General features: G+C 45.8%; 1 protein-coding gene and 1 pseudogene across 12 annotated transcripts in view; both read left to right on the forward strand.

Annotated features, from left to right (window-relative positions):
• Positions 1-5,740, forward strand: part of LOC134479617 (interferon-induced transmembrane protein 2-like) — a 139,552-nt pseudogene extending 133,812 nt beyond the window's left edge.
• Nsmce2 (NSE2/MMS21 homolog, SMC5-SMC6 complex SUMO ligase) overlaps positions 1-24,901 on the forward strand; it is a 245,470-nt gene that overhangs the window by 207,340 nt on the left and 13,229 nt on the right. For 4 of the 12 annotated variants that reach the window (XM_039078795.2, XM_017594758.3, XM_063263259.1 and 1 more), the window contains 3 exons: positions 5,251-5,351; positions 5,710-5,816; positions 14,856-15,196. In XM_039078795.2, the coding sequence (XP_038934723.1) occupies positions 5,251-5,351; positions 5,710-5,816; positions 14,856-14,973 (326 nt within the window). In that variant the 3' untranslated portion in view covers positions 14,974-15,196. Of the gene's footprint in view, positions 1-5,250; positions 5,352-5,709; positions 5,817-6,701; positions 6,801-14,855; positions 15,197-21,334; positions 21,420-24,901 lie in introns of those variants that run through there. The other 8 variants (XR_001838681.3, XR_010052956.1, XR_010052954.1 and 5 more) reach the window with 5 other exon arrangements.

The following is a 24,901-nucleotide window of genomic DNA, read 5'->3' on the forward strand; positions in this document are numbered from 1 at the left end:
TCAGAGTGAATCTCGTGGGTTCAGCTTTGAGCAACTGATCGGTATCGAAGCAGGTGAGAAAGACCAAAGGCCTCAGCTTTAACAGTGGACACTGACATCTTGGTCTGTTCAGTGCCTACTTCACTGTTGAATGCCATGTCCTCAACTGCATGTGTCACAAGCATTTAACTTTAGAAATACTCCTTCAAATGCTTCCATCACTCCTCCTCCTCTGGCTTTCATTCTATGGCGTCAAGGAAGGAAGGAAAGATCTATAGATAGGTGGATGAGTGGGTGGGTGGATAGGATAGATAGATAGATAGATAGATAGATAGATAGATAGATAGATAGATAGATAGATAGATAGATAGATAGATGGGGTATATGTATCCCCTCCAGGTGCTGGAAAGGTGGTTCATTGGTTAAAAGCATTTTGTGTTTTTGCAGAGGCTAAGCTTGGCGGGCTCACAACTACCTGTAACTCCAGCTCCAGGGAATCTCATGTCCTCTTCTAGCCTCTGAAAGCATACATACATATGTGGCTTACACTCACACATATCCAATAATTAATAAATAAATAACAAAATTCAGGACTTAGGGATATAACTTGCTTTTCTACCATGCAGAAAGCCTAGCACCACATACACTAGACATTGTTCATTCATAACTGTAATCCTGTCACTCAGGAGGTAGAGGCAATAAATCAAAAGTTCAGGGTCATCCTTAGTTACATAGTAAATCTGAGACCATCCTTTAGTACATGAGAGCCTGTCTTAGAGATGAAGGTGGAGAGGACACCTACCCAGTACATCCCATCATTGTAATCTTAGTTTTTGGCAGGCTTTCCTCTTCATGGTGCTTGGTCCCTGAGCCCAGGCATATAGATGCAGGGTAGGAGTTCCGAGACCTGTTCTTTGGTTAGAAGTTAACAGCTAACATCAGCATCTAACAACACATTGTGTATATGTCTGTCCAGTCATCCCTCAGTATCTATAAAGGGTTATCTCTGGGACGCCTGAGATAACAAATTTCACAAATGTTCCAGTACCTTAGACACAATGGCAGAGTGTTTGCATAGAGCACACACCCTTTTATAGACTTTAAGTCATCTCTGGGTTACTCACCCAATTTGGTGTAAATGCCATGTAAAGAGGCACAGAACTACTTAGGGACCAGTAACAAGAAGAAAAGGTCCGTGCATGTTCAGTACAGACACAGTTGCTTCTCAAACATTTTTCATCTATTCATGATTTAGTTCATGTGTGCAGAACCCAGGAATGTGGAAAACAAGAAGACCTCTCTTTTGCTTGCTGCTTACATATGCAGAATCAGGAATATTTTGTGATTCTTTAATAAAGACTACATTGGCTTGATCCAGCTGCTCCTTTATTAAAGGTCTAGTTTCTACAGTTGCCTTTGAATTATCATGGGGCTTAAAACTTACTCTTGCCTATACACTGTACACAATATAGTGTGTCGTGGGTATTATGTGAGTATTAAATAAGTGATATTGTCACTGAGCAGTCTTCAGTAAGTGAGCTATTATTAGTAGCAATGAGACGCCTTGGTGATGGACCACTCTAGCAGCAGCACACTTCACAGCGCTCAGAGGATGCAACTCGAGAGCACAGAATGACATGCGCCCTGTGAATACCCTGGACAGCGTTAAGCAAAATCTACATGTTCTCTGGCTCTTGGTGTTTTCAGGTAGCAGCTAGCCCCACTCTTCAAATGTCTCTGTGCCTTTCTCTCTGCCAGCCTTTTACCACATGCACCATGCCGTTTTGCCCTCAGGATCAGGTAAACCACCATAAGTGATATTTATTGCCAGATGCGACCTTTTGTGAGCACCTTGTAGAATCCCAGCATTAATGTCACTTTCTATAAATACAGGTGTAGGGTGAGGAAATGCTCTCTTTAGAGAAGTGTCGCTATTGCAGTCTTTCCCCTTTTAGACTCTCTCTTGGTCTGTGGGCTATTACTCACTGCTGGCATTCACCCTTCTCTCTTCTTACCTCTCTGTTCCTGATCTCTGCCATCTCTTAGCTCCCCCTCAGCCTCCCTAGTGGTTGACATTGCATCTGAGTTGTGCTTTCTTGCTTCCTCCACCTTTTGAAATTTAAAAATAGAAAATAACCAACAAACCCACAGTCTTTCACATGGCTGAACTCTGTTTTCCGGTGAATTCCACACTGTAATATTTATAGTCAGAAATCTGCCATCAGTTCAGAATAAGCTCTGTAAGAAATTTACAAGGACTACTTTTATTGTGACTATCAGACATAAAATCAGAACTGGGAGTCAGCAGCCCAGAGGCAGAGGCTTTGCAAAGTGGATCCCAGAGGAGGCCTGGCTCCCAGCCTCCCTCTTATCTTTTTACATTACCTGCCCCAGTTTCCGGAGTTGCTAGTTGATAGAGGACTCTTTAAGGAGTCTCTCGTACTGTGAATGCCAACCCCAGGGCTCAGAAAACATGAAGACCTTCATAGGTGTGAGCTCTGTTCCAGATGCCCCACCCCTGTGTCACAGTAAAAACACATGTACCAAGCATGTACAAGCTATTACTTATTAAATGCTATTTTATTGCTGACAGGTATTTTAGACTTCTTGCAATTTTGCTTTGCTTTGAAAATAGAGTAGCTGCGAATAATTGATTTGTCATTAGCTGTTAGTGTCTAAGCAGTTGAACAATTACTAAAGATAAGTAAATAATAGAATTCATAGGCCTTTAACATGAATTGATTTTAACTTGACAGCTAGCTTGCTTAGAATATTAAACACTGCTGACCTGTAGTGCTTTGACCAGAAGCACCACCTCTGATTTGGAATCTGGGAGTATGTGAACAGACAAACACAGTTGAGCATTCCTAGTCTAAATATGTGAAATCAGAAACTCTGAAATATGAAACTTTGAAGTCATTGTGTTGACTTCAAAAAGATTTCCAATTTTGAGATAGAGATGCACACCTGTAAATGGTTTCCGGGTCTAGGATTCTTTTCTAGAGCCTTGAGAAGGGCTAAGATCACAGCCCCTGTACCCTGGCGTGTGGTTTCAGGAGTTCTGCTTGGGAGGCCAGCATCTTTCTCCTTTCCTTCTTGAGGAGTGAGCACTGGTTTAGAGATAGGAAATTGCCCTACAAAGAAAGAAAGGGGACCCCTCTAAAAGAGAAGTTGGGGAAGAACCTCTGGGTCCATCCAGATGGCCTTGACAAAAACTCCATGCCCTTTCCTGCCTTAGTAGTATCTCTCTGACAGAAAGACAGACAGACAGACAGACAGGCGGGCGGGCAGGCAGACACCTGGCCTGAGGGGAGACCCCGAGAAGCACCATAACACAAAGTTTACACACTCTTCTGACCCTGGTGGAGTTTCTGACTGTCGAGGATTTTTCTCCCACATCTTGACAGGAAAGCAGTTGCAGTTTTAGGTGTATATTATTCTACCAACATGAAAGGAGGAAGAGAAGAAAGAAAAGAGAAAAGAGGAGGAAAGAATAGGCCATTGATAGACAATTGACAAGTATAGACTAAATATCTCTTACCCAAGATGCTTGGAACACCAGTGTTCCTGGTTTGGGATTTTAAAACATTTGCATAGACATAATGAGATATCTTGAGGCTAGGATACAAACTTATATCCCATATGCAGTTTCTAGCCTGAAGATGACAACTTTATGTAGTACATTAGATAGACGAACGTCCTCCCCAGAAAATAACCGCCTGAGCTGAAACAGACTCTGGTTTCATACAGTACTCAATTGTCTCCATGAAGTATATTCTCACAGTGGCATTATCTATGTCTGATGTCATGTCAATATGCAAAATGTTGTGAGCTTTGGGATATTGCTGATTTCAGACTTACAGGTTAGGGAGACTCAGCCTGTAGCCTGTCTTCAGGCCTTGTCATCCACTCAGAAGTCACCTGTTACCTGTTTTCCTCAGTAAAGGGCAGATGTAACACAGTGAGAGGAAGGACACTTTGGAAGCAGATGGCTCTGTGTTCACACTCACTGCACAGCAGTTCTTGGTGCAGGCTAGGAGCTGAGGTGAGCTCCAGGTCAGCGGTCTTCACAGCAGCAATCTTCGCCTTTTTACGTGAGCTCCTTAAGATTCCCCAACATGGTATTGTGAGGGCTTAGATGCCAGAAAGACACTGAAATCTAGCTGTCTCTAGAAGCCGCCTTCTATGAAACCAAACATTTAAGATATTTACAAATCCCAAAAAAATAAATAAATAAATAAATAAATAAATAAATTTTACGATTTTTATTTATATGAACTGGGTATGGTGGCTCACACCTTTAATTTTAGCACTTGGGAGCAGAGGTAGAGGAATCTTTGTGAGTTCAGTGCCAGCCTGGTCTACAAAGTGAGTTCCAGGACAGCCAGGACTGTTACACAGAGAAATCCTGTCTTTACAAAAAGAAAGGTGAGGGGAGGCGGCTCAGTGGTTAAGAGCGCTGGCTGCTCTTCCAGAGGACCTGGGTTCAACTCCCAGCAACCACATGGCAGCTCACAACTGTCTGTAACTCCAGTTCTAGGGCTTCTGACACCATCACACTAACACACATACAGACAAAACACCACTGTACATTAAAAATAAATAAAAATGTACTTTATATTGACATGTACTAGGAGTGTTGCTATTATCTTTAAATACAGCAATAAATATGGTTTTTAAATTCCTCAGTCTTAATATCTACTATGGTAAGTACTGACACATACAACCCATGTTTTTAAAACATTCCTGAGTCCTCAGTAATATCTAAGACCTCAAAGAAGTTCAAATCATACACCCCAAAGGGACTGTTTCTGCACTGCCCACAGGAGGTCTGTCTACAGATTGTTTCTTGAGGCAGGAGCCATGTTGCTTTGTTTGGTTTTTTTTGTTTGTTTGTTTGTTTGTTTGTTTGTTTTCTCCATTTGTCTTGGTACTGAAGCTATGAAACAGGACATCTTGCTAGCCTAAAGCCTGTGACTGACACAGAACAGACCAGGTCCTCTGACTCCTTCCACCATGTCATTTGTTACCAAGCAGTATTCCCTGAATGTTATCTTATTTTACTTCCCTGGACCTTAGGTTTCTCATCAAAAGTGGACAGAACTAGGACCCCTTGGAATTCTGTTCAAAACAGAAGAGTTAACATGCATCCATCCAAGTGCCTAGTTAAGGACTGAGCTCAATAGGCCCTGAGGAACTCCCTGTCCTTTCTTCTTCTCCCTGGTAAGCTGCTGAGTCAAGGAAGCTCATCAGCCCCCTTTTTTCCTGTAGATGGTATTCATGCAGACAGAGAGAATGATGGGATAGAAGGAATGGATGAAGATATGATTGTGACCCAGAGCCAAACCAATTTCATCTGCCCCATAACACAGGTATGGCTTCCACTTTCCCTTCAAAGAAAATGAAGTTAGGTTAGTTTCACAGGGGCCAAAGGACTCCTGTTTGCTTTCTGATATCCCACTGGGAGGGAAGAAGCAAAGAAAAGTGATGAGATCAAACTGTATACGCGGGATGTTTGTGGCTAAAAAGCACTTTCATTTAATCATATACTTTAGGACCTAGGGAAAAGTTCTAGCCCAGAGACCAAGTAAAGTTACAGCCCCTGTATCCCTGAATGTTCTGATCACAAGCTGATACTTAAAGCTGTGAAGATGAGCAGTTAGCTTCTGTGGGGACTAGGAAGTGGGTGGTCATTATTCCTGAAAGCCTAATATGTCTCCTTAATCATAGTTGGAAATGAAGAAGCCAGTGAAAAATAAAATGTGTGGCCACACATACGAAGAGGAAGCCATTGTTCGCATGATTGAATCCAAGCATAAGAGGAAGAAGAAGGCTTGGTAAGTGGGTGTTGGGGGGAGCAGAGCACCCTGGTGGTCCTCAGTACATGCCAGAGAGAGCTACCCATACTCTTTCCTAGTTATGGCTCTGCCCAGACTGTCAACAGGAAGCTAGCTATCTGGGAAGAACAGTATGCAGACGACACTAACAGCACTCTGGCTTCACCATCAACATAGAAGGAAGAGACTGGGTGGGACTGTAGTATTAGATTATAGGACTCTAGAGAACTTGTGATTTTACAAAGTAGCTAGCTGGGTGCTAGCTCAGTTCATAGAGAGCTTACTTGGCACACAGGAAGTCTTGCTTTCAGTCCAAGGCAACACACAAATTAGGCCTGGACACATGTGCCTAGTCACTCCAGCAGTGAGGTAAAGACCAGAGGATGTGAGAGTGGAGGCCATCCTCAACCATACTGAGAATTTGAGGACAGCCTGGGCTACATGAGACTGACTCACACTCTCTCCCTCTCTCTCCTCTCTCTCTCTCTCTCTCTCTCTCTCTCTCTCTCTCTCTCTCTCTCTCTCTCTCGCACACGTACACGCACACGCACACGCACACCCACACACACCAACAAACCAGAAAGTAGCTGAGGATCAATAGAGCTGTGATCTGAGATACCCCTTTTTTCAATGTCTACTTAACCAGGAGGAATCACCTTATTCTTTGCTTCCTTTGGTTTTAAACATTCTAAGACAAGAATTCACATCTAGTGATCTTGGTGAGGAAGATGACATTATCAAAAGACTGCATTATCAAAGAAATGCTTTCATTTAATCGTGCAAATAATTTCCCAAACGGTTTCAGTTAATCCATGGCTAACTCACCAATAAGAATTTTTTTAACTCGGAATCTTCCGTCCCTTCTCTCCCTACCTCCAACCCCAGGACCATGGCTCTGTGCCTGTGAAGAGTCCTCAGTGGGCCACACTGAAGCTGACTGGGTTTGGCATCTCCTGAGCTCTTATCGCAGGAATGGAATGGCAGGTGTGACCGTTCTCAGGCTCTGATAGCAGCCCCTGTGATGTGTGCTTTGCTTCTGCATCACCCAGACCAAGAACTGGAATTCCCCTCCCCTCCCCATGTGGGTGTGGGCTGAGAGATAGCAACTGAAGACCAGAGATAGCTAGCTCCTTGGCCCTTCAGTCAAGCGATTTACAGTCTTTACTCTGGAAGACAAATGGGTTTGCGACCATTAAGCCACAAATAGAAACCATTCCTTCATTTCTATCTGTTTTGCATCTCTGCCTTAGAGTCCAAATCCTGTATTCCCTGATGACCTTGACATTTGACCGACAAGCATCATTTTGTTTTTGAATTTCCAAGCCTTCCTTCTCTGTTAACTTTTCCCTGTGTTCCTCCTCTGACAAGCCAGACAGGGTCAGCATAATTACTGAGAGTGCCTCCCAGTTAGCTGTCTCTGGCAGCATCTCTTTCTGGCAGTGTGTGTATGATACTCTGCCAAAGTGGGGTGGAAAGGGCAGGGACTAATACAATGCATGACTCAGTTTCCTACCAGCAGCCCCAGGGTCAGTGCAGCATGTTCCCACACTTAGATACCTTCTCAAGTACGCCTCAGACTTTCTAACGCCCATTCCCTGGTTTGAACGACACACAATACTTGCAAGCATTTAAGTGGTACTTGTCATCTAAGGAAGCCTCCTCTCCCTGTCATGCTTCCATAACCTGGGGGAGCAGACACCTAAAAATGTTCGTAGACTAGTAATAGCCACTAAGTCTGAATGGAAAAAGGCTAGAGGTTTTCAAAGATGACACTGTTATCAGGCCTTAAGAAATAAAGGAAAGGGTTGGGGATTTAGCTCAGTGGTAGAGCGCTTGCCTAGCAAGCGCAAGGCCCTGGGTTTGGTCCCCAGCTCCGGAAAAAAAAGGGGGAAAAAAAAAAGAAGTAAAGGAAAATAGTGAAGGGGCTTTAGGAGCCTCTTGAAGTTTTGCATTGTAACCTCTTTTTACTAGGTCAGATTTCCCCCCTTTTCTTCTTTCCATGTGCATGTGTGTGTGGTGTGTTTGCATGTGTGTTCATGTGTACAGGTGCACCTGTGAAGGTGGTATCCATATACATTGTGTGCTCATGCATGTAGAGACCCAGTTGTTGTCTGGATCTTCCTTGATTAGAGGTAAGATCTTGCAAAGCCCAAGCTCGCAGATACGGCTAGTCGTTCTGGGCAGTGTGTCCCCCAGAGACCCCTGTCTCTACCTTCTGAGTCTGACATTGTAGGTGGGGAGACCACAGGCTCCAGGGATCTGACCTCTAATCCTCGTCTTTGCACAGCAAATGCTTTAACCACTGCATCATTCCCTCCAGACACCTCAGCTAAGGTGCTCTTTATCCAGCCCTGACTATACAGCTATATAAAATAGTATACAAGTTAAGCATTTACTAATAGTAAATGATAAGCATGTATTCAAAGACAGTTCTTCAGTGTTTATATTTTACTATTTATTAAAGATAATGAATTAAATATTACTGAATATTTGATACTGCAGGATAGAGTACCTTCAGTGTTTTTAGAATTGATTGAAACTTTTGATTTTCTAGTTGTCAATTCCAAGAACACCATAAATACATAGCACAAAAAGGACAGAACTGTCTTTACAGCCATTTTAGTAACTCTTGAGATTTTATCCTAACCCCAAGCCAAAAATCATTTTCCAGTTTTTTGTTGGTTTTTTTTGTTGTTGTTGTTGGTTTTTTGTTTTTTGTTTTTTATGAAACCTAAGTCAGTACTCACCACAATTTCTATTATACTGCAGTGCAAAGATACAGTGGTTTGCTATAATCTATGGAAGGACAGGAGGAAAATACTGTCTTTTGTACTATAAACCATTATGTTTCCGTAAGAGCAGGAAACGTGTGTACAGGAAAGTATAAGGTTCAGTTGTCTCAGATCCAAGCGGAGGCATTTCCCTGGCGCTGTGGGGTGGGACAGCAGTCCCAGTGGAGAAATGCCCATAGTGCCTGTTGAGAAGGAAAGCTGCAGAGAAGTATACGATGTGCCATGGGTGATGTCAGCAGGTAAAAGGACTTGCTGCTCTCCAGAGGACCAGAGATCAGGTCTCAGCACCCATCTTAAACTCCAGCATAGGGGACCCAACACCCTCTTCTGTCTTCAGTTCCACCATGCAGGTGATACAACAGACATAGGTGCAGGCAAAACCGCATACATATAACAAAGAGCAAAGAAGTTCTTAACTGGGTTGGTTAGTTAGTTAGTTAGTTAGTTAGTTAGTTAGTTTGCTCGCTTGTTTGTGTGACCTTGGCCATCCTAGAACTCACTGTGTAGTCCAGGCTAGCCTTAAATTCACAGAGATCCACCTGGCCCTGCCTACTGAGTGCTTGGAATAAAAGCATGCTCCTCTACACTCATCAAAAACCGGCTCCTTGACCAGAGCCTTCACCCCACGCACCCCGCCAGACCAGCTTCCACTTGGTGGGCGGTAGGCCCGGTGTTGGTTACTGTTGTGGCAGGAAAGTGGAATGACACCGTACCATAGGCTAGAGATCTATCGTAGAGCCGTGAATGTCCATTTCTTCACTTTCCTTGTCTGTAAATTCATGGTGATAGTTGTGGTTTTCTCACTGGTGCTTCTGAAACTTAAGATATTTTGTGCAGTAGCTAAAGGACCAGGCACATACACAGTAAGACTCAGTAACCATGAGCCCTTCATCCTTGTCTTCAAGCTTCCGCCGCATCTTCAACATGGGCACAGGAGACCTTGTAGAGAAGGGGGATTAGGAGGAGCCATCGTGGAGCTGAGGAAGTTACTACAGAGGCAGTGCAGGGGACAGGTGCTCAAGGCTTGTGCTGGTGCCAAGGTGGTGCCCCACAGTGCATTCTGTTACACAGAGTGAGCATGCACATGGAGGTGAGGTGTGTGCAAGTGCCCAACAGAATGTGGCAACTGATTGAAACTGGGGAGGAGGCAGAGGGAAGATGACTGCTCATTCTTTTGACTGTCCAGAGGCAGTTGCTAGCTGTCATTGCTCTCAGGAGAGGTGGAAGAGAGGAAAGTGGCCAGCAGGAGTTCTGAGAGTGAGATCAGAGAAATACAGCCCTTGAAAACAGCAGTGGTCCAGGCCAGCGGCTCTACCCTTAGAAGGTGACTGAGGCAGCCTTGAGAATGATGTAGCTATGAGTATAGAAGCGGGCAGGTGTCACTGCGACACAGCTCTGGGGAGGCAAGACAGAGCCTTGGCCCGGCATAAGCTCTCCTTACTGTGAAGCCTCAGCACGGAGGACTCAGAGCCCAGTGCTGTCAGCTCCAGGCAGCTTCTTGTTCAGCAGTTACTGCACTCAAGGTAGAAGACCCCGTGGGAAGCGTCCTAAACCACACCCAGGACGAGGCGCTGACGTCACAGAGCCAGTGTCAAGTACAAAGCACACATGGAAGCAGATTAGAACTTGGGTTCTGCTCACAGCTTACTCTGTAGGTTTCTGATTCAGCATGAAGTAGTGTCATTTCCCATGAAGCACTGTTTAAAAAATGTGTGTGACACATCCTGTGAGAGAACTGTTTCTTTCTGCTGTTCCAATTATGTTATGTTACTGGAGTCCCAGGCACACTGTGTTACTGGGTACCATCTGAACTTTCCCAGCATGCTTCAGACCGTGGAGGCCTCTCCACTGCACTGAGGTGGAATAGTCTCGTGGAGCTTTTCACCCTAAGTGTAGCTTACAGTCATTTCCTAAAACAGAGCTCTTAATCATAAAGCTATTCTCTCACAAATGAAGCTGCCTGCTGATCTCCATGTTAATGCACTACAAATGATTTTGCCCCCAGCCCACTGTTTTGGCTTTCTGGCTCTTCAACAGGCATTCCAAGCGTGTCCGATGAAGTGAATGTGTGGTGGCAAAGCAGAATCCCCAACAAATAACTGAGCCTCTCAGCCAGGGTCTTTATCTCTCTAGTGGAAGTTACATCAACTCGAAAGTCCAGGGACCCTGGGGCCGATAGGAAATTCCTTTCAGATCTCTACTGGCCTGTTTGTTTCTGGGCTGTGGAGAAGACAGGGAGATAGCTCAGTGAGGCTTGTGCTCATCCCCAGAGTTCACACAAAAGAACCAAGTACAGTAGTTCACTTGTAATCCAGCACTGGGAACAGGGAGGGAGATGAAAAACAGACAGACAGACCCCTGAGGGTCAGTGGCTGGCCAGCCTTAGTGGACACTTAGCACATTCTAGGCCAGTGAAAGAACCTCTCAGAAGTAAACAAACAAACAAAAAAACAAATGCAAACCTGAGTAGGGCAACTAAGGCTGTCCTCTGACTTCCACAGCACCTACACATGTACACGGCTGCGTACACACATACCTGACAGGAAGTACACTACTGTGCAGTATGAACACACAGCTGTGGGGCCCTTACGACAATCAGTCATTATGCTTACCTCACTGCTTTGTGACACATCACCCTGGACTTGGAGGGTATGGACAGAATTACTGTCTGAGTGTAGGTATGTCAGGAATCTACCCAACTCTAATGCCAGAGGCGTCTGTCTAGCTGCTTATGGGCCAAACCTTGGTATTCTAGGAGCCCAAATCTGCGCCTCTAGATGCTCAACATTGTGTGGTCACGAGCTGAAGCTCAGGCTCAGGCTCAGGCTCAGGCTCAGGCTGAGGCCTCGACTCCCTGAAGCCCCTGGACCCTCTGCACCTTTCCTTAGCATAGACTCTTAAGTTTACCCCATGCTGCTAAGGAATGCTCTGCCCTGTGGCTGACCCAGGCTCAGGACCAGCCTCTCCTTCCAGGCCTGTGCATCTGAGCCCTTCCTGGGGATGATTTGATGGTGTTGAAGGTGTTGCCACACCTGACTTGCTCACCAGGATGTCCTGGGGATTATGGCCTAATGCTTGGGTAGTGTTGTTTCTCAGAGCAGGAATGCCCTGATTCAAGCCCATGGCATCATGGCCTTTTCTTATCCTTTTTAGTTTAAAAACTTGTTCGTTTCTGTGGGGTGGGGTGGGAAACAAGACTGTGCCCTGCTTCCTGTCCAGCCTCTCCTCCAGGAAGTCTCCCCAGCGATTCAGTCATACTGTTCAGCCTTGTGCTCATCCTGTCCCTTGTTGAGCCACCTTGTTTGAAGAGACAGGACTGGTTAACTGTGGTTAGAATGACAACTGCTGTGTGGTGAGGCCTGGAGCTCATGGCCTTCAGTGGCCGTGATTTCTTGCTGTGTCGGATGCCTGCAGAAGATAAGAACTGCCTTCACCTGTTTGCAGGAGAAGCCTTGTACGTCACTTGGACAGTGTTAGCATTAGGGGAGCTGACTACTACTAGGTCTTCGCCCCTCTTTTGGAGATGGTCTCACTATATAGCCCAGACTAGCCTAGAACTTTCTGTATAGTTCAGTCTTGCCTCAGCCTCCCAGCTGCTGGGATTATAGGCATATACCACTTGGCTCTTCCATTTTGTATCTTTGTTGTATCTTTGTTGTCAGGTCACCCAGCTCCCCTCAGATACTTGATTTATATCCCTGTCCCCAGAGCCTGCCTCTGCATGACACAGACCTCACCAGGCTCCATCCCATCAACATGAATGTGGGCGCCTCCTCTCAGCCCAGTGGTGTGGTTAATTCCGTCAGCCATTCTCAGAATGCCCTCATTTACTGACTAAAGCCACTGATGTCATCAGGAAGTCCTCCCCCCTCACTCCCCACTTCCCTCTCCACCGCTTATTCACTGTCTGGCAGATGGACGTAGATGTGCTTCTCAGAGCCCACTGCACCCAAGGCCTGGTAGTCAGAAACAGGGCTCAGGGCTTGCCTCCAGGGATGTTCACTCCAGAAACCTCCTGTTCTGCATTTCCATGTCAGGGAAGCCTCAGGGATGGCAGTCTCCATTTCTAAGTCCTAAATGTGTGTGTGTGTCTTCCTTGTCTCATCCTTAGAGATTTCAACTTACACGGGGCGGGGCGGGGCGGGGCGAGCAGGAGGGAGTTGGTGGGGTAGGGAGGAGGGTACACAGCAAGACTCCAGGAAAAAAGAAAGAAAAGGAAGGAAGGGAGGGAGAGAGGAAAGGAGGGAGGGAGAGAGGGAGAGAGAGAGACAGAGAGAGAGAGAAAGAGAGAGAGAGAAAGAGAGAGAGAGAGAGATATCGAGCGCTCATGTGCCTGAATATACAAGATACATTTAGCATTTCAAAATTAATTCCCGTTCTCAAGCTTACTGTTCATTGCACATGGGCTGCACACTGCCCAGGGAAAGCCCCTGTGCTGCAAACACTCCCTGACCCCAAGATCAAAGCCAGGAAATGCCTTCTCTTTCCTACCTTATCCTGCCTTTCCTAGGACTTGGTTCACTGAGGCTCCCAGGTCAGGTTCCCTTCCCTCGCTCGCTCGGCCTCTTACCTTTTCCCCTGTGTCTTCTGTCCCTTTTGAAGAGCTGTCTCAGGTCATGGGGCCGAGCTTTGTGTGGGTCAGAGCCATGTTTGTCCTTAAGGTTATGTGATTAGAACCTAGCCCAGAGCTGATCACACAGAAGCACTCTGAATGCATGAATGGTGTGTGTGTGTGCACAGGGTCTGTTTAAGTGCAGATAGACCAGATAACTTAAAACCTTCCGGGAGAATAGTGGCCAGCCTAGGAGATGGTAAAATAGAGGAACACAATGGAGCACTGTGGGACCTGGTGCCTTGTGGAATGGGGACCCTGCCCCTATTTTATAGCAGGGAAACCCAGGCTCAGAAAGTTTATCTCAGCCACCAATCAGGTGGTTGAGAGAATTCATGACCTGCATGAGCTTGACTCCAAACACGGGGCACTTAGCCCTGCCCAAACCTTGTTCACAGTAAAAAGAAATCAGGTGATTCAGTCCAAACACGCCCTCCAATGAGCCGGCTAACTGTGCGAGGCCTGAGTTCCACCCTTTTCTGGTGACTCACATTACTAATTCACTCACCTCAGGCTTCTGGCCAGTGCCCAGTCCCACTCAGTGTCTCCATTGAGAGGTTTAGTGGCATTCAGAGGGCTGGAGTCCAGGCAAGACTCCTATCCTGTGTTCTCTTCCCAGCACAGCACAGGGCCTGCAGTTGTCTCCAGCTTGGCTCTGCTTACTTGCCTTCCGTCCCTAGTCTCAGGCCCCATGCCCCAGTGTGTGTTGGAGCCTGACTGCCTCACCCTTCCTGGACTTCTGTGGGACCCCCAACTATTTCCTCTGCTTCACCCTTCACCCTTTGCCCTTTAGCCTTTTGTCCTCTGTAAGTAGCTAGAGTGAGTTTTTTAAAAGACACTAATCCCATCCCTATCTAAAAGTCCTCCAGGCGGTGTTCCTATTTAAAATGATACCCAGGGCTAAGGAAGTAACTGAGTTGGTAGAGCTTGAGCCTATCACGCATGAAGCCCTGGGTGGTTTGAGCGCACACACATACACACGCACACACGCACGCGTCCAGCACAGCATAAAGTCAGGTGTTGATGGTGCATGCCTGTAATCCTAGCATTAGAGTAATGGCATCAATAGGAAGTTCAAAGACAACCTGGGTACATAAGACCATGACTCAAAGCAAAATAACAATCCAGAGGAGCATTGCCCTGGTCTCACCTCCTTTGCTCTCACTGCAGAGCACCCATTCAAGCCTTCTGGGCAGCCTAGAGCACATGCAAGCCTGCCCCCCTCCCCCATGCTCCTTCTGTCCTGCATTGCTTCCCTGCTGTTGTGGCGTGCTATTTGGCTACTTGGTGACTGCCTGTCTACCTCCTGTCAGAAAGCAAGCCCAAGTGTAGGGGCTGCTCCTACACTGCTTGCTTCCCCAGCCCCAAACCAAGCTGCCCTTGGTGAAAAAATGGGTATGTGTGCATGACTCTGGGTTTGAGAGGGGTTTGGCTTTTTTCTTGGGTTTTTGGTTTGTCATTGTCGTTGTTGTTGTTGTTTTTGCTTTTTGGTTTGTTTCGGTTTTTTGTTTATTTTGTTTTGTTTTTGTTTTAGTAAAGTGTCCTCATTCCAGTGCCCCACTGTGAGAGAAGTTAATGTTTAAGGCATGGCAGTGGGATGGGCTGATGGGTTTGTTTGTTTTTTTTCCCTCACAGTTGCCCAAAAATTGGCTGTAGCCACACAGACATGAGAATGTCAGATCTCATTCCGGATGAAGCCCTGAGAAGGGCAATCGAGAGCCACAACAAGAAGAAAAAGCGCCACTCCGAGTAGGAGCCAGCCCCCTGCCCACAGGGGTGTCAGCAGCCTACCTCCCCACAGCCACCAGAGAGTGAGCGTTCACAGCAATAGGCCCGGCAAGCTCTGCAGTGACCCTCAAGGCTAATTGTAATTGAAAGCATTTTTTAAGTTACACAATAAAAACACAAGTACATTATAGTCTTTATTTTCAAGTGCTCTGAAATTTTAAATAAAACTTTGATAATCTTCAGCACGATCCTGTCTAGATCTCTCACAGTGTGTAAAGGGTTCCCAGACTTCTAAATAGTTTGTATAATGGTTCAACTGAAAAGTGTCTTTGCAGTGATAATTAAGATGAAAAGCAGCCCCTCCCCAGCTGCCATGTCTGTGAGGGAGCAAATGGCTGGTTATAGAGCAGAGCCAGAAGTCACCCCTGGCTACTTGTGGTTGACAATGCTGGGTTTGGAAATGTTGTCACTTGTGATGGCTTTCTGAATGGTATAGAATGTTCCAGGAACACACCCCCTGGGGCAACTGTAAGAATGCCCATCCCTAATGTCAACATAGCTGTGTCCCTAGCAGGCCTCCGGTATCACTTGGGAAGCCACCACATTCTGAGCACTCAGAATACTCCCAGCAGCCGACTTCACCCTCTAGGTCCTGTGTCCAAGTACAAGGTGTCGGCAGCAACAGGGACTTAACCTTCAACTTCTGGGGACAACTAAGGACAATAGCAAGAGCCTATAACGTTCTCAGAGTCTTGGAAAATCCTGACTAAGAATTCAAAAGGGGAAAGCTCAGGAGGCCTCAATGCTAGACAAAAGACTACTCAATGAGGCATAACAAGAGTATGAGAAATAAGTCTTCCATGGGAAAGAGTCCTTGGTGGGTTATCTAATGCCAACTGGTATCATATGCATATAAGTAATAATACATGAGCTGAGCACGTTGTATTTATATACTTAGGAATATATACACATACATGAATATATATGCAACAAAAAATAGAAGTCATGAATTTGAATTTGAGAGAGGACAAGGCGGGGGTACGTGGGAAGGATTAAAGAGAGGGGAAGAAATGGTATAATTATTTTATTTTATTTAAAAATATTAATAAGGCAATTTGTCCCAGCCCTGTTAGTCCAACAGTGATCAGCAAGAACCTGTACTTGACTGTCTTGCAGAGAGCTGCGCTGGGGATACACACCAGTGATCCCAGTAGACAGGAGGATTCAGAGCTGGAGACCAGCCTAGGCTGCCTAGCAAGACCGCCTTAAATGCATAAATGAGACACATGTCCGGACTCTTCCACTCTGGTTGTATGAAAGTGCTAATCTGCTGACTCCCCAGAAACCTTTTTATCAACTAGATTGCTCATTTGAGCCAAGGGAAGCACACACTGACTGTACCAGGGAACAAAGGATAATGAACAATGGCTTACATTTATTGAGTACCGACTGTGTACCAGGCCCTAATCCTTTATGTATACATCAGCTCCCATAATCCTCAGCCTAGTGAGTGGTCACTGTTCCCACTTTCCAGCACCAAGATGAAAAATCGCTGTCCAAGAGTGTCTGCTCAGAGCTGGGCAGGGGATGTGGCACAGGCCTTTAATCCAGGCACTCAGGAGACAGAGGTGAAAGCCAATCTCTATTAGTTCAAGGCCAGCCTCTTCTATAGACAAGACTTACATTCCATGACAGCCAGGGCTACACAGAGAAACCCTGCCTCAAAAAAGCAAAATAACAAAGACAAAACAAAGTGACAGCTCAGAAGGGGCCGGATGAGGACTAGAACTTGAGGTCTGGACTCTGAATCTCACGCTCTGGCCTTCCTTAAATATTTACTTAGTGTCTGAAATTATTTTCAAAGGAGGGAGGACTGGGGGGAAGATAGTGAGAGATAAATGAAGCAGTATGATGACACATGTATGAACTTGCCGTGATTTTGCATTCTGCTAAGAGCTCAGTAAATAAAGACATCCAAAGCCACATTTAGAATGAAAACCTTTGGGGGCTGGGGAGATGGCTCAGTGATTAAGAACACTGACTGCTCTTCCAGAGATCCTGAGTTCAAGTCCCAGCAACCACATGGTGGCTCACAACCATCTGTAATAAAGTCTTAAAAAGGAAAAAAAAAAAAAAAGAATGAAAACCTTTGTAAGTAAATCAGGGCACATGTGTGAGAAAATAAGCCTGACTAAAATGCACCCAGTATAGGTATGGCACTCTCGAGGGCAAGGCCAGGAACCAACATGCTTTTGCATTTAAAAGCGTGCTCTGACTGGCAGCGGCAAATGTTTAATGCATTTTCTTAGGATTCAAAATAAATAAAGGCATTCCATTTCCTGGAAGCCGAGAGATTGTGGGTTTCCTAATAGTCTTTATCTGAATCAGGCTTTCCTGAGGAAATGATTATGTTTAAGCCAGAGCAAACACACTTCTCTTGGAATGTGGCCCTTTTGTGCAATACTTGGTTTAACAGATAGGAGCCCACAGAGGAGGCTCGCCCAAAATTCGATTTCCATCTTCCCAGTTCTTTCCAAAGAGAATTCCAGTATATTGCTACAGCTACTTTATCAGCCTGCGGGGGAAATGCTAAATAACACCATTCCTCTGTGGACAGGCAAAGTAGTATATATCCTAGCAAGAGTTCTGCATTTGTCAGTAGTAGAATGTAGAATTTGCACTGTGTCTCTGTCCTCTGTCACTGTCTCTCTGTCTCTGTCTCTGTCTCTCTGTCTCTGCCTCTCTCTCTCTCTCTCTCTCTCTCTCTCTCTCTCTCTCTCTCTCTCTCTCGATAAGGGTTCACTATGTAGCTTTGGCTGGACTCAAATCCATAGACTTCCTCCATGGAGATGGAAGCCTCTGCCTTCCATGCTTCACTACAACTGGAGATTTATTTTCTTCGAGGGTTCATATCCTGATTGTCATTCTCAGTTTGATTGCAGGAGTTTTCAAAAACCCTGAAACTTTTTCCCCTAATTTCCTGGTGTGATGGCACCCTTTTGAAAGAGCATCCTATGACAGGCTGCGATAGGATTACTGGGTAGGAGTTTGAGACCAACCTGGGATAACCTAGTGAGACCCTCCCTCAAAAGGGAGCAAGAGAAGGAAGAAGAATCCTGTTTGGAAAGGAATTCATGTCAACTTAGCAAGTCTTTGTTTCACAAGGAAGTAAATGAAGTATATCCCGTTAGTAGAACATGTACTACCCACTACATGACCTCACACCATGGGAGTTCAGCCTTGGGACAGCAACAACAAAACTCAGTACAAATTTCCCTTAAAGGAGAGCAGTTCTTAATCAAAGATGAGGTAGGAAAATGTCATCTTTCCCAGGACAGCCCTAGGAGTCCCCTCTGTGATGGCGAGAAGGCCCATGAGTGGCCTCTCTAGCCGAATCTTTCGGGTATTACTAAGATGTGGATAATTGTGTGGGTGTGGCATTTTTATTGCTAGCTCTTTGAAGAAACCTTCCAGCTTGGTGAGCTTTAAACATTACCAGAAAAACCAACAGATACAATATTTCCCTTTCACCATAAAGAACTTCAAACCGAGTGTCCATTCAACTAGAAACTGCTCCTTCTGCAAGTCCTAGCCCGGCTGGGATGCCCCTGACAACGGCAGAAAACTGCAGGTCTCAAGAACCGGAGCCCACTGCTTTCAAGGTGTCCTCCGACCTGATTCTCCCCGGAGTCCCAGAGATCCTTGTTATTGTTCCATTTTACAAGTAATTAAACTGACACTCCGTCTTTTCCTTTGCCCAAGGTCACAGGCTTGCCTGGTTAATCCCATACTGGAACAAACCACCCTCTACCTCCAGGGCCCATGCCTCATCAACCAGCTACCTCTTTCTCCCTCACTGTGGTTTCTCAGACCAGCACCCACCCCACCCCCAGGCTTGCGCCCTCCAAATACCCTCCAATTTGACTAAACTGGGAGTCCTCTATTTCCTGTCTCTTTCTGTACAGACTATCAGTCCAGGCCCTCCTTCCTTGCCTCTCACATGACATTCATTAGCCTTCCTTGGTCTCCTGACTCTAATCTTGCCCCACCCATGTTAGTCTTGTGAATCCCCATTGGATAATGTCATATCTGCATCTTCCTGCAGATCAGCTGCTCTCCAGCTGTGTTGGGCTCCCAACATTCCAGCTCCCTTCCCCATTTTACTGTAGATTCTTCTGGGGGGGTGGGGATGTGGGTGTGTGGGGGGGGTGTAGTATGTGGTGTGTGTGTGGTGTGTGTGGGGGGGTGTAGTATGTGGTGTGTGTGTGGTGTGTGTGGGGGGGTGTAGTATGTGGTGTGTGTGGTATGTGTGTATGGTGTGTGTGTGGGGTGTGTGTGTGGTGTGTGTGTGCTGTGTGTGTGCTGTGTGTGTGCTGTGTGTGTGTATTGTGTGTGTATGGTGTGTGTGTGGTGTGTGTGTATGTGTGTGTGTGGTGTGTGTGTGTGTATGTGTGTGTATATATATATGTGGTGTGTGTGTGTGGTGTGTGTGGTGTGTATGTGTGTGGTGTGTGTGTGGTGTGTGTGTGGTGTGTGTGGTGGGTGTGTGTGTGTGTGTATGGTGTGTGTATGTGGTGTGTATGTGTGTGGTTGTGTGTGTGTGTGTGGTGTGTGTATGTGTGGTTGTGTGTGTGTATGGTGTGTGTATGTGGTGTGTATGTGTGGTGTGTGTGTGTGTGTGTGGTGGGTGTGTGTGGTGTGTGTGTGTGTGGTGGGTGTATGTGTGTATGTGTGTGGTTGTGTGTGTGTGTGTATGTGTGGTGTGTGTGTGGTGTGTGTGTGTGTGGTGGGTGTGTGTGTGGTGTGTGTGTGTGTATGGTGTGTGTATGTGGTGTGTATGTGTGTGGTTGTGTGTGTGTGTATGTGTGGTGTGTGTGGTGGGTGTGTGTGTGGTGGGTGTGTGTGTGTATGTGTGGTGTGTGTGTGTGGTGTGTGTGTGTGGTGTGTGTGTGTATGGTGTGTGTGTGTGTGGTGTGTGTGTGTATGGTGTGTGTATGTGGTGTGTGTGTGGTTGTGGTTGTGTGTGTGTGTATGGTGTGTGTATGTGGTGTGTGTGTGTCTGGTGTGTGTGTGTGTGGTGTGTGTGTGTATGGTGTGTGTATGTGGTGTGTGTGTGTGGTGTGTGTGTGTGTGGTGTGTGTGTGTGTATGGTGTGTGTATGTGGTGTGTATGTGTGTGGTTGTGTGTGTGTGTATGTGTGGTGTGTGTGTGTGTGGTGGGTGTGTGTGTGGTGGGTGTGTGTGTGGTGGGTGTGTGTGTGTATGGTGTGTGGATGTGGTGTGTGTGTATGGTGTGTGTGGTGTGTGTGTGTATGGTGTGTGTATGTGGTGTGTATGTGTGTGGTTGTGTATGTGTGTGTGGTGTGTGTGTGTGTGTATGTTAACCCTCAATACTCCTTCCCCACTAACATGCACCTGGAGCACATCACTTCACTGTTCAGATTTTCCATATACACTGAAGATTGTGACATCTGCCTAAGTTCTTTTTAACAGCTCTTAGGACTTTGTCATACTTACAATGGGTTTGTCTTGTGGTGATACCTTGGGCCTTTTGAAGGAAAGCACCTAACAGGGACTCTTGCATTGTATAGTCGAAGCAGATGTGTACGTTGAATCCTTGACTATTACTCAGTAAATATTTGCAAGGCCTACTCCACACCATGTTTTGTGCTAGTCTGGTATGCACTTAAATTCCTCCTTCTGAAGGGCTTAGCTGGAGCGGACAGACACTAAAACAATTAAATTCCAGCAGCACAGTGGTAATGCACTTGCCTGGCATGTTCAAAATCTTACACTTGATCCCCAAGCAGGAATAAAGGTGTAAATCAATTAATTCTGAGAGTACTGTAAGAATGAGGGCTGTGTGGAGCTCAGCTGACAGAATAGTCGCCTCCATAAGAGGACCTGGGCTCCACCCCCTAAACTGGCTGTGACCAGTGCACACTTGTAATCCCAGAACTTAGGACGTTCAGGAGAATCGGAAGTCCAAGGCCAAGTCTAGTTTTATATTGCGTTTGAGGCCAGCCAGGTCTACATGAAACCCTGCCTCAAAAGGAAATAACAATCTTACCTGCTTCTTTATTCTGATCACCTACTTTTGGTTTGATGTGGTTTTGTTCATTTTGTTTCATGGCAGGGTTTCTCTATGTGACCCTGGCTGTCCTGGAATTTGCTCTGTAGACAAGTTGGCATGAAACTCAGTCCACCTGCCTCTGCCTCTGAGTCCTGGGATTAAGGGCGTGTGCCACCACTGCCCAGCAGTCTTTGTTGTTTCGTGTGTGTGTGTGTGTGTGTGTGTGTGTGTGTGTGTGTGTGTGTGTGTGTGTGTGTGTGTACATAATGAAGTAACAACCTGACAGGCTCTTCCGTGTTCCTATTGTCACTTAGGAAGTTGGAACTCAGACCCAGGGGACAGCTTCATCATTCAGCAGATGGCAGAGCATCCAGAATTTAAGAAAGAAACTACTTACTGGTAGGGACTATTTTCCTGAACAAATCCAGAACTGGCGGGAAGTTTGTGTATTTGTTTGAATCATTGTCTCCTAACTCAGGCTGGCCTCCAACTTACAGAAGCAGCAGGGAATGACCTTGAATTTCAATCCGCCAGGGATAACTGGTGACTGTCACCACACCCAGTTATATAGGGCAGCTGAGCTGCATTCCCAGCCCCAGATCTGGCTTTAAAGTCAAAACTAGAATACAGTTTTCGGTTCTTTTTTTTTTTTTTTTTTTTCCGGAGCTGGAGACCGAACCCAGGGCCTTGCGCTTCCTAGGCAAGCGCTCTACCACTGAGCTAAATCCCCAACCCCTAGAATACAGTTTTCAAGGAAGCAACTCAGGTCGTCTTTTGTCATAAGTAGTATGAAGCCTGAAGTAGCCTGAAGCACAGCTCTGTTAGGAAAGCGCTTTGCACGCCTGGGAATGGCATTCCTCCAGCCTGAGAGAATCTACCATTGGGTCTGTGCGAGGCCCAATCTGGGCAGCTGGCTATCACCAGCTCACAAAGAGTCCAAAGATACTACTGATTAGTCCAAAGAACTGCAAAAACAAGGCTGGGGGTGATGAAATATGGATGCCACACTAAAGGAATTGGGACTCTTTTTGTTTGGTTGGTTGATTTTTTCCTCCAGAGGGGAGAAAAACAGCTTATTTTGTACAAAATAACAGTGCAAGCCCTGAAAGGACCATCTAAGGAACTATTAATATTTATAGGGGAAAAGTTGGTGTTAACACAACGGCAGGGACCTTGGGTGGCCCCAGGGCACTGTGATAAGATTTTGGAACTTACATTGGTGTGGGAAAAATACTCCACTTTGCTAACCACCAAAATTACAAATATTTTAATATTTAATATTTAATATTCTATTGCGGTGAAGATACATTTACAAGGATTGCTTCTTTAAAATAATCAGTTGGGGATTCAGTGGTATAGCTGTGGTACTCTTGGGTGTTCCCTGCATTCAGTCCCCAACAGAATAGACACACGTAAACACACAGGCACACACGCACGCACGCACGCATGCAAACAAACACACGTGCATGCACCAGGCAAGCATGCACGGACATTAAATGTAGCACTTAGTTGCTCTTATAATCGCAGACAGACAACAATGAGATTTTCTTCTCCTGTCTTTCGCTTTTGCTTTTCTAGACAGGGTTTCTCTGTGTATCCCTGGCTGTCCTGGAACTCACTCAGTGAAGTAGGCTGGCCTTGAACTCAGAAATCTGCCTGCCTCTGCCTCCTGAGTGTTGAGATCAAAGGTGTGTGCGCCACCACCCCCATCTCCCTGACCTGCCTTCACTACAATCATCCAAGTAACAGGTTTCAGGCATACAAACCTTTGGGGCTCTGTGACCACTTACTGTGTGAATTGTGTTGTCTAGTTGAGGAGTCAAGTTCCCAGGGTAGAGAATGAGGAAAAAGAGAGGCTTGGAAGAGGACCAGCCCTAGGGCTGCATGGAGGACCGGATGGAGTCCTGGTGGGTCATCAGCATGGCCTCTGAGGAGAGCACCTGGGGCTGGGGATGAATGGCAAGAAGAGCCCAGGAATCAAAATTAGAATTTCAGTCCACTCAATATAGTTCCTTCTCCTACTTGTCTGAGAGGAAAACTTTGTCATTCATGGGTCCCCTGGTAGAGTGGGGCAAAGAATAAAGGACATTCTTATGTTTATTAATAATATTTACAGAGTACCTCAAAGGCAGGAGTAAGCAAATCGTGTGGAGGGCCAGCCAGTGAGTAGCCACGGCCCTGGGGTTGTCACAGCAGCTCCACTCCACTGTTGCAGAATGCAAACACTCATGCAGAGTCTGATTTTCCTCTCCTGTGTATGTTATATATGTGGATATAAAGTGCACTTATGTGCACTTAACTTTTTATTTAATCTTCACAAGCCACAAAATATTATTTTTCTGCTATTTCTTATTGTTTAAAGTATAAAGGTCATAGACCTTAGAAAAAGAGATGGCAGGAATGCTTTGGGTGTGTACACTAAGGGTTTGCTCACTTTTGATTTAAAAAAAAAATCAAATATTTAGAACTAAGAGTAACAGAACAAGGCACAGAAGTAATTGAGAGTGCACAAAAAATGCTAAGCTTAAGGCTAGGGATGTGGCTCAGCCAAGAGCTGGCTTGGCATTCATGAGCCCCTGGGGTCCATCCCTAGCCTTGTATGAAGTGAGCATAGTGGCAAATGCCTATGACCCCCAAATTTGGAAGGGGGATGGGAGGAGCAGAAGTTCAGGGTCAGCCTCTGCTACACATCAAGCTCAAGGCCAGAAGTGGAGACCTAGAACCCTGCCTCAACCACAGCGAGGACATCAACAAGGTCTAATGTCAAAGTAGAGTCCCAGGTGTACAAAGAAATGGAAAACATAGTCCATGATAAGACGAAATGCAGTCAAAATAGACCCAGAAATAACACAGACGATGGAATTAGTCAATAGGTACACCAAAACGTTACCAAGTGCAGACACCGGTGTCCATGCCAATAGAGGAAGACAAGAGAATGTGAAGAAGCTCCGTGCAGAGGGGAAAATTGACTCAACTCAAATCTCTAGAACTAGAAAGACTATTGACATTAAAAACCACCTTGGATGGATGTATTAGTTGGATAGTCTTGTCAAGTTGGCACAACACAGGAAGAGCATCTCGGTGAGGGCTTGTCTAGACCTGGCTACCCTTTGGACACGTCTGAAGGACTTATCTTGATTACATTAACTGAGGTGGGAAGACCTGCCCACTGTGGTCCGTGCCATTCGGGGGATCCTGGTTTCGCTGGGAGAAAGCTAGCTGAACAGGCATCAGTTTATTCTCTGCTCTTGACTGTGGGTGTGACAGGACTAGCTGCTTCATGCTCCTGCCTGCCACCTTGAAGTCCTAGCTATGATGGACTGTAACCTGGAATTGTGAGCCAAATAAGCCCCCTCTCCCTTGGCTTGCTTTCATTGGGTATTTTATCATGGTAACAGGAAAAGGAAACCAAGGCAGTGGAGTGGACGGCAGATTAAATCCCAAGGTAGAAAGAGGAGTGAGGTTGAAGGTATGGTAAGAGAAATTCACATTGAAATGCAGTGGAGAGGTGAGGGTGGGAGGGTGGGAGTGGATGAGAGTGTAAGAAAGAGTTGAGGATCATTAACCCTGATGGTCCAGGCAGTCTACTCTATATGCACTTGGTCTTCCCAGAGAACAGGGGAAAACAGAAAAAAATGCTTGATGAAATAAAAGTGTTTATTTAAAGCTGCTACCAGTTCTTACTGTTAACAAAAACTTACCTATCAATCACTTTCAGTGTTTCAGTAACTACATCTTCAATGTAATATATTCCCTTGTAAGCCTATGCTTCTAATATTTTTGTTTATTTTTAAACAATACTTCATGAAGTCCAGGCAATCCCTAATACTCCTGCTGCCATGCCTTCCCTGCCATGATGGGCTACACTCTGAAACTGGGAG

The sequence above is a fragment of the Rattus norvegicus genome, chromosome 7, assembly GCF_036323735.1.
Source record: "Rattus norvegicus strain BN/NHsdMcwi chromosome 7, GRCr8, whole genome shotgun sequence".
NCBI lineage: Eukaryota > Metazoa > Chordata > Mammalia > Rodentia > Muridae > Rattus > Rattus norvegicus.